The sequence below is a fragment of the Sinocyclocheilus rhinocerous genome, unplaced genomic scaffold (assembly GCF_001515625.1).
Source record: "Sinocyclocheilus rhinocerous isolate Xijiao unplaced genomic scaffold, SAMN03320098_v1.1 scaffold1281, whole genome shotgun sequence".
NCBI lineage: Eukaryota > Metazoa > Chordata > Actinopteri > Cypriniformes > Cyprinidae > Sinocyclocheilus > Sinocyclocheilus rhinocerous.
The window spans coordinates 390,590-399,483 of record NW_015637000.1 but is presented as its reverse complement, the minus strand read 5'-3'; the positions used below and the strand labels follow the sequence as shown (position 1 = coordinate 399,483).

Below are 8,894 nucleotides of genomic sequence, written 5' to 3'. Positions count from 1 at the left end.
AGATAGAGAGACAGACAGACAGACAGACAGAGAGATAGATAGAGAGATAGATAGAGAGACAGACAGACAGACAGACAGAGAGATAGATAGAGAGATAGATAGAGAGACAGACAGACAGACAGACAGAGAGATAGATAGAGAGATAGATAGAGAGACAGACAGACAGACAGACAGAGAGATAGATAGAGAGATAGATAGAGAGACAGACAGACAGACAGACAGAGAGATAGATAGAGAGATAGATAGAGAGACAGACAGACAGACAGACAGAGAGATAGATAGACAGACAGACAGAGAGACAGACAGACAGACAGACAGATAGATAGATATATAGATAGATAGATAGATAGATTATTATCTTATTATACTTGCAGTAACTCTGCACTGTGGTTTTAAGAAAATTGCTTTTATGTTATTAATAGGAAAGCAGTTTGTACAGAGTCTATTGCATAAACTTCATTAATCACAGTTTTTCTTATTATGTCTGTTGATCAGTTTTTACCATATTGCTGAGCAGCCCGATAGACAGAACTGGATAATAAATGTTTCTGTTGCTTTCAGCAAAGATTACAGTAGATTGTTGGACAATATGGACAGTCAGCAAATTTTGGTCTAATACTGTTTACATTCAGGCAGACTGAGCAGTTTTTGGGAAGTTAAAGCACGTATTTATTTGAAACACCCCGTTCTCTGATAGTAGTGATTGGATGCTAACTGAGGCGGTTGCGGTGGCCTGTAGGGATAATGTAGCGGAGCGAGACTGTGAGAGGGAGGGCCACCCATTTACGTCCATTACTGCACGACCACAAGAACCCCAGCAGTCTGCCCTACATCAAACACACTTACAAATCTCTGCCAGAGCCCGGACTGAATTACAGACAATCATCAGCAAACAACCACCACCTGCTTCAAGCTTGAACAACGGACATCACCAGGTTGACAAATTTGGACAGATAAATTGCGATCTGAAAGCACTGGCAGCACTGCGATAAAAACCCTGACTTATCGAGTGCTCAGATATCATATCAGTTCTGCCCTCAACCAGCAAACTGCCCATTCCTGCTTGACCTTTGACCTCTGGATGGATCGGAGCACACCTTCATTATTCGGTTCCACTGGATCAATGAGCTTACGAGCAAAGCAGCAATTAGCAAACACCTCTCAGCCCGAGTGCTGAACACACTTCTAATGAGGTGTGTGAGGGGCCGCGGGGCATACGTGATCAATAGAGCCAGCCATGTGACGGAGAGAGAAAACAAAACTGCTTTTCCATCAAGCCCTTGTTATAACTAGATGAAAAAAATTCATATAGCATCAGTCCTCTTGCTGATTTAAACTCACTAGGAATAAATATTATTGCAACAAAATAAGGTAAACTGTACCATGCAGTGCTGTTATTGCTAACTTAAACTAAAATTATAAAAAATTGTTATTGTAAACTGTAAAAAAACAGAATGTGACTAAAATGCACATTTGTTCTGAATGCACTGTATATTTCAGGGCACACTGTGTACAATCTAATTAAAGAGTTAGATTTAGTATTGATCTGCAGTACACTATTACAGGGAAAATCCCTGCTGGAGTAACCTGAGGTTCAGTGTCTTGAACAAAAGGTGAGTGAAGGGATCGCCCCTCACAGGTTCAAACCTACAATATTTGGGCTACTAGCCCAGATCTTTAACCACCACACCACCTAGTCTTAAGTGACTAAACTAGTCTAAAGTCTAAACCAGTGGTTCTCATTCAGGGAGCCGGGGCCCACAAGGGGCATACTTCAAAGGGGCTGCAGGATGACTTAAAGGGACAGTTCACCCAAAAATGAAAATTAAGTTATCATTTACTCAACCTGCTGAGCATTGTTTTAATGCCGTGTGCCCTTCTTTCTTTTTCGGACCACAAAAAAAAAAAAAAAGGTCCTGCTTGCTCTGGCAGAAGGTCAGGATTTTCCTTAATACATTAAATGACTGTACAAGATCAGATCTCAGGAATAAACTACTAACGCCACCTGCTGTTCATGTAGAGCAACAAAAACCACGGGTGCCAAGAAGCTTTCAGTGAAAACATGCCTGTGTCATGTGACATTGCAATTACAATCAGCCCAGTAGCCAAACACATGCAAGGCTCTTCTGAGTGTTACAGGGTTAAATCATAAAGCCACCAAGAAGAACACACAAGTATAAAATAGCACAGTATGCAGCGATATAAAATATTATTCAATTACTGATTTGGCAACCAGTTAAATGAGCTGTTAGAACCATGAAAACTGAATTATTTTAAAATCTCTTTGACTGAATAGTTCATGTGAGCCATACACAAACTGATATCAATTAAAAAGCAAGTCACGCTCATCTATATGCATGCAATAGCATCCAACTCAACAGAATGCATGCAAAACGGCCTCTATCACTAACGAAACATGCATTAATTCTTATACACTTATGTCTGTTTTAGATACATGCAAGTGAAAGTTCGGGGTTAATAGAGAGCTGTGAATTAATGGCAGGATTAGAGGAATATTCGGTTCTGTCCAGGTCATACTGGGAGGAAATGAGAGGGGTGGATGATGGGAAGGGGAATAAATCTATAATATTAGACTGGTGTTTGTGGGCAACACATCAGTACATACCCAGAAAGAGCCTCTTAGGAACTTTGATTTCTTCATCCTTACTGTCTGTTGCTTCAGACAAATAAGACAAATAAACACAAAATAAGAACTGGGGGAGAGAGAGAAAATAGATTGCATCGCTCCATCTTCTCGAGGACACAAAAAGCCTTGAAGGGATGAAACTCATGAAAACATGTCCAAGTCATATTTCAACCTAAAACCAACAGTTAAGGAACTTTTTTTCATGAAGAACAAGAAAAAACAAATTTTTAGAACCATTATGATATGCGGCATTGTAACATTATTTTCATGATAATTTGTTTAATTTTTCTTAAGCAAAACATTGTCATTTTTCATGATTTTGGGTTGAAATATGATTCAGATAGTCAAAAATCAAATAATATTTATTCAATATTACATTGAAAGAAGTATCTTATGCTTACCAAGGCTGCTTTTATTTGTTACAGTAAAATAAGTAACATTGTAAAATATTATAATAACAATTTTAAATAACTTTTCTATTTTAATATTTTTAAAATTTAATTTTACATTGTCCTTCAGAAATCATTCTGCTGATTTTTTCCCCTGCTTATGTTTATTATAAAATCATACTTACCCAGACTTTTGAATGGTAGCGTATCACGGTTTCCTCAAAAATATTAAGCAAAGCTATTTACAACTGATAATAATGTTTCTTGGATCATGTGACACTGAAGACTGGCGTATAATGGCTGCTGAAAATTCAGCTTTGCATCACAGGAATAAATTACATTTGAACATATATTCAAAAAGAAAACAGTTATTTTAAATTGAAATAATATTTCACAATATTACTGTTTTTACTGCATTTTTTGGATCAAATAAAGGCAGCCTTGGCAACTATGAAAGACTTCTGTCAAAAACACCAAAAAGTGATATCACTGTCAAACTACTGAAGACGGTCATTAATTTCTATGTGTATCACACAGGTCAGTTCAAAACGAGATCATGGGAACCTTAAGACTTGAATTTCAATGTTGGGTTGTATCTTGATTCAATTTGTTTGAAAATGTGCTTGATTCACCAAGTTTGAAAAATTAAAGCCGTTACATACTAAACACTGGATCACATATTATTCTTAAAAATTAGTAAACAGTACACAATACACGTATTACATTCCAAGCCCAAGTTCAGTGCTCTGGCTCAGTTTGAGAGAACAAATTCATCTTTTGTTAACTCTGTAACACACCCCAAGTATAAATAAACCTGAGACTGATGTTGACCAAGCAGCCAGCTGATCAAAGTTCATCCGCTTCAGAGGCCCTTCTTGTACGACAATCTCATGAGACACGCTCAAAGACAGACCCTGACCATGTGACTGCATCATTTACTGTAATTCAATAGGCTTTAAACCAAAGAACCAAACTCAACTAAACAGATCGACTGGGAAAGAAAATTTCATTAAACATTTCATAAAACTTTTAAAGAAAGAAACCTAGAAAACAGAAACCCATAATTGATTCTGCAGCTCCACACACACCGAGGCTGTAAAGAGTCCTAAAGTTTGGCACCTGTGAAGGAGCGGCGTTTGGTGTTGAGTTCAGTGGCCATGCGGACGCTGGTGCACAGGTTCAGCATGATTAACATCGTGATGATCATGATTATACTCTGCCAAAGCAGCGGAGTCTCGAAGTAACGTCCAAGCCTGGAAAAATAACAACAACACACACAAACACACACACACACACAGTTCAGAGAAAAGCACCACATACTATGACATGATGTTCCACATCTTCTGACCAATAAACTTTTTATCACACACTGGACATTTCTCTCAGTTTCTTTAGCCTGTTAAGTCTTCAGACAGCATGCATGACCTTTTTCTTGTCTTGTTCTATTTAATTTCACCAAGAGCTAAGCTATAACAGTACTTTCCCCTTCATTTATGCATATCAGTAAGCTTGCACCTAAAACTAGTGTAATTGGTAAGACTGTTTGTGATAAATGGATGAGAATTAAAAAAAAAACATTATATATATATATATATATATATATGAATGAACTGGCTAAATGGAAGAACTGCTCAAAGTTCCAAGTGAAATACTATATTTTATATTTACATAATTTATTATTTTTATATTATATTATTCCATTTTCCAGGCCTGTAAATGTCAATTTAAAGATTCTTAAGTTTTCTATTACTGTGGAAACCTAAATTGTTTACAGAAACTTAAATGTGATTGAAGAACTATGAAGAAGAAATACTGAAGAAATACACACACACACACACACAAATAAATAAGAAATCTATTATCCAGTAGAACCCAGAACATTTTGCAAGCACATTATCCAGTATGACATGTTTTAAAGACTGGTGTCATATAAATGCCTCTTTATAAATACACATTAAAGTGGATTATGGCAGATCAGTGGATCACGTGCCATGTGTTTGTATCGTTTCCTCATATAGCTGTCCTGCAGTCACATATTGTGTCTCCAGACATGATGGTTGAGATATAATAACTCACCTAAACAGTATTCTTAATATGTTGGCAACCAGCAGCACCAGGCACACATATGTGGAGAATCCCTCAGCATTCTGGGTCCTGCGGATGTCCCTGTACTGAGGGATGTATGGCACAACCCCTCCAAATATGATAGCAACAGATGCGATCCAAGACACCGCTTGATGAACAACATACATGATCTGATCCATAATCACTTCATCCATCTTTGAGAGATGTAGCTGCTGTCCCTTACTATTAAAACCAACTGAATGCAATGACTAGCCCACTAATGTAATAACACATAAATCATTACTATTTTGCTGGTTTGTTCACATTTTAAAATGTAATTTCTTGCCGATTACTGGATATATATATACTCTAAACAACGGCAGTAAGTGTACTTTCATTGTCCCAGTCAACATCCACTGACTCAATAGACCTAATTCATTCAAGTGATTCCTCTTTCCAGCGAAGAAATACTTGCTAAATCGATGGGAACAGATCCTCAGCGTGGGTCCATATTATCTTCTCCGTGCAAAGGAAAGCAGAGTGCTGTAAAACATTTTAAAGCCACTGTGATGCTCTCTGCTGCTGCTACAGCTGGCTAGAGCTCATAACAGTACTTCCGCGTTGCACTACGTCACAACGTGCTCATTACATATTCATGAGACGCGCGGTCCTATCGCCTGTCGAGTTTCTCAACGCGCGTATGATAGGGAAAACCAAAGATTACAACCATTTATCATCGATTAACCCCAGTATTTCAGCATTTCTGCATGTGAGGATTACATTTACCATTACATATTAGACTCAGACATGACCTGACTTGATCTCAAACTGTTTGTGAGGGAACTTTTGTGTCGTTTAATCCCCTCGAAATCCAGATGAAGTTACATGCAAACCTCATGCTACATAATGCATGACATAAAAATTAAACAGCTATTATTAGCACTGCGTAATGCAAAAGATTTATCCTCCAGTGCACTGGAAATCACATAAATGTCTTTCAGCTAAGTTACTAAAAGGGTTAAATGTGGATAGCCTACTACATACGAAAGAGGAAGTTTTTATACGCAAACAATGAATGAGAGTGAAAAGTTGGAAAGTTACAGAATCCGTTTATTCTGATATATATGTGCGCTCAAACATCTATGAGACTGAAGCACACATCTCCCTCGTGCTGTTTTAATCCAGATAACGTTGCCTAGAGCTGATAACTAACAACTAACCCAACGTAAACCAACTCAAACAAACCTCATGGCAGGATCCGAGTCAAAAGCCGCTAAAGACCTGACTGCAATGGTAGGTGATCTTTTTAATCTGTTTTAATTTGACAGTGATTATAGATTGTGTAATTGCAGTCGCGGGATCCTGTTTTAAAGTTTGACAAATCTGCTCAATTCATTTCTTTAAACAGATGGAGACGACTATGCAACAACTTCAGAGCAGGTTTCAGAACTTATCTGACCAAATCATCTCCAAAAATATCTTTTCAGATGCATAATCTCACTTTGGAGAAGCTCGGCATGCTTAGATTAAAGCGTTTACTATAGCACTAGCATAAAATGTATTTGAATTGCTACCATAGTAATATCATGGTTCATACACAATGCAATGGCAATAGCACACACTTTGGATTTTCACATTCTTTGGGCTCCTTGATTGTGCAGACTTCATTCTGTGTGAAACCATTTATTTCAGGGGTGTCAAACTCAGTTCCTGGAGGACCACAGGCCTGCAGAGTTTAGCTTTAACCCTAATTAAACACACCTGATCCAGCAAATCAAGTCCTTCAGGATTATTGGAGAACTACAGGTATGTGTGTCGAAGCAGGATCTAAAGGTGCGTTCACGCCCTGTAGTTTCGAGGTTTCAACATGTAGAAAGCGTTCATGTCCTCGTAGAACTCGTAATTACAGCTTGTAAGATGGGGCTTTTCTGGGAGCTCCTACTTGTAGCTACCACCTGACCACAGCAGATTCATTTAGGCATTGATAGTGGTGCTATAGAAACACAGAGTTCCTACACACCTGTATGTCATGATCAAGTACCCTGAACATCTTGATTAGCTGGTTCAGGTGTGTTTGATTGGGGTTGGAGCTGAAATCTGCAGGACGGTAGCCCTCCAGAAGCAGGTTGGAGACCCCTCTGCTACACAAAGAACTGAGGGTTTTCCTTAATGCCTGAACTGGATGAGATGGGAACACGCATAGATGATCTGGAGAAGAACGTCGGTGGTCTCATGACACAAGCAGGAGCTGAGGAGCATCATAAAGCAAAGCAAGTGCATTGGATTTATTTTATTCAGTCACCAAATTAATTAACTGGAGATGTTTTAAACAGTAAGTCATGATATTTAATATTGGTGTTTTTCTGCGCAGTGGTTTGGAAGAGAGACCAAGCTGGCCAAAGCACTGAGCAGAAATGTTGGAGAAGCTTGAGATCAACACAATATTTGTGTATTGATCAATGCATGTATTATTCACCGGTACCTTGTTTTCTGTATGATTTAGGTTTGAATATGTGATCTTGTACCTAAAGCAATAAATGGACTTGTTTAGTTTCTTGTGTTAAATCTTTTCCAGGATACAATAGAAACATAAATGGAAACATGTAACAATGTTATTAATATAAAGTACCTCTTGCTGACAATATCAACGATCTTTGAAAGCTGTCATAAAATATGCATTGGGCCAAAAAGACTACACTGGTCCCTTTTTAATGTGAAATACTTGCAAAGGACTTTGTAGCAACGCATAACTGAACGTAAGGGAATTCTTATTGACTTTTGCTTTCATTTTGCATGATTTTGTTATATTTTGCACTGAGCTCTCATAAAGCATCCTAGTGTTTATTACTTGGGCAAGGGTTTGTTCAGAATTAAACATTATGCAACACTACACCATGGTGCAACATTAACTGATGTTGGCTGGCATTAAATACATTTGTATATATTATAATTTACGATATTTAATTTGATAGAACTGTAGTGTTTTAGTTTTTCATGTAAGAAACATAATCAGATTCCAAAAATTAAGTATTTGTAATTATATTACATTTTAAAATGCTCGTAATCAGATTACAGTTACTTTTTTATGGATTACATGCTTACACATTATTCACACAATGGCAGTCAATATTTCATAATTTATTGATTCATCTCAGTTCTTATTTTCCTTTCTAAATGAACCTACCTAATAACTATGCAAGTTACTAAACACTGCCAATGCAGTGAAATATGTCGTCTTCATATCCAGTGACCTTCACTGATTATTGATATTGGAAGTCTGGACAAAAATATTTCAAACCTGGAAGACTTTGGCCTATGTAATGTCATATTTTCATGTTTATTAATGTTTGTTGATGTAATGTAGGAATTCCCAAGCTTATTTTTTGAGCTGAACCACTTGGACCTAAATAAGTCCCCATGAGATTTCAATAATTTAACAACATATTTGCATGTTCACGGTTCTCTGATGACGGTGGCCACATTGGTCACATTGACAAATTTTAATTCATTACGATTTGACATTTTTATATTACTTGTAATTTTAATATTACATTTTTATATTAGCTTTTCATCAACACCCTACTGTTGTTGTTTTTTTTGTTTTTTTTTACATGAACCCCAGTTTGTAATGTAATGTGTAAGGTTTAAAGCATTTCATGATATTGATAACCAGTGAGAAATCGGGAGTACAGAGGCGTTGTGTGCGCTGTGTGAACATGATGTTACTGTACATCCCACTCACAAAAAACAGATTTAGTATTCATAAAAATTCCTTCTTATATTAAAAACAATCA

The 8,894-nt window shown here is 37.2% G+C and overlaps 2 protein-coding genes across 3 annotated transcripts in view; one reads left to right on the top strand and one right to left on the bottom strand.

The window, feature by feature from the left end:
* slc66a2 (solute carrier family 66 member 2) overlaps positions 1-5,664 on the bottom strand; it is a 51,798-nt gene extending 46,134 nt beyond the window's left edge. Inside the window, exons 1-2 of the mRNA XM_016563124.1 lie at positions 5,113-5,664; positions 4,156-4,289 (exon numbers count right to left, since the gene is read on the bottom strand). Coding sequence (XP_016418610.1) covers positions 4,156-4,289; positions 5,113-5,315 — 337 coding nt within the window. The 5' untranslated portion in view covers positions 5,316-5,664. The remainder of the gene's footprint in view (positions 1-4,155; positions 4,290-5,112) is intronic.
* Positions 5,665-5,788: 124 nt separating this feature from the next.
* On the top strand, positions 5,789-8,009 carry hsbp1l1 (heat shock factor binding protein 1 like 1). 2 transcript variants are annotated; one of them, XM_016563125.1, is made up of 5 exons: positions 5,789-5,869; positions 6,286-6,393; positions 6,509-6,575; positions 7,280-7,370; positions 7,472-8,009. In XM_016563125.1, the coding sequence occupies exons 2-5, from the start codon at positions 6,349-6,351 to the stop codon at positions 7,506-7,508; spliced, it is 240 nt and encodes a 79-aa protein (XP_016418611.1). In that variant the 5' UTR covers positions 5,789-5,869; positions 6,286-6,348; the 3' UTR covers positions 7,509-8,009. The 2 variants fall into 2 exon arrangements, with proteins under 2 accessions (XP_016418611.1, XP_016418612.1); XM_016563126.1 differs by lacking the exon at positions 5,789-5,869 and adding an exon at positions 5,871-5,929 and having other exon boundaries at positions 6,289-6,393.
* Positions 8,010-8,894: the final 885 nt, after the last annotated feature.

What these genes read in the sequence shown, in the direction of transcription:
- hsbp1l1 (XM_016563125.1), top strand. Translation starts at nt 6,349, where the DNA reads ATGGCAGGATCCGAGTCAAAAGCCGCTAAAGACCTGACTGCAATG. An exon ending in CTAAAGACCTGACTGCAATG is followed by an intron (nt 6,394 to 6,508) that starts GTAGGTGATCTT and finishes TTCTTTAAACAG; the next exon opens with ATGGAGACGACTATGCAACA. An exon ending in GAGGAGCATCATAAAGCAAA is followed by an intron (nt 7,371 to 7,471) that starts GCAAGTGCATTG and finishes TTTTCTGCGCAG; the next exon opens with TGGTTTGGAAGAGAGACCAA.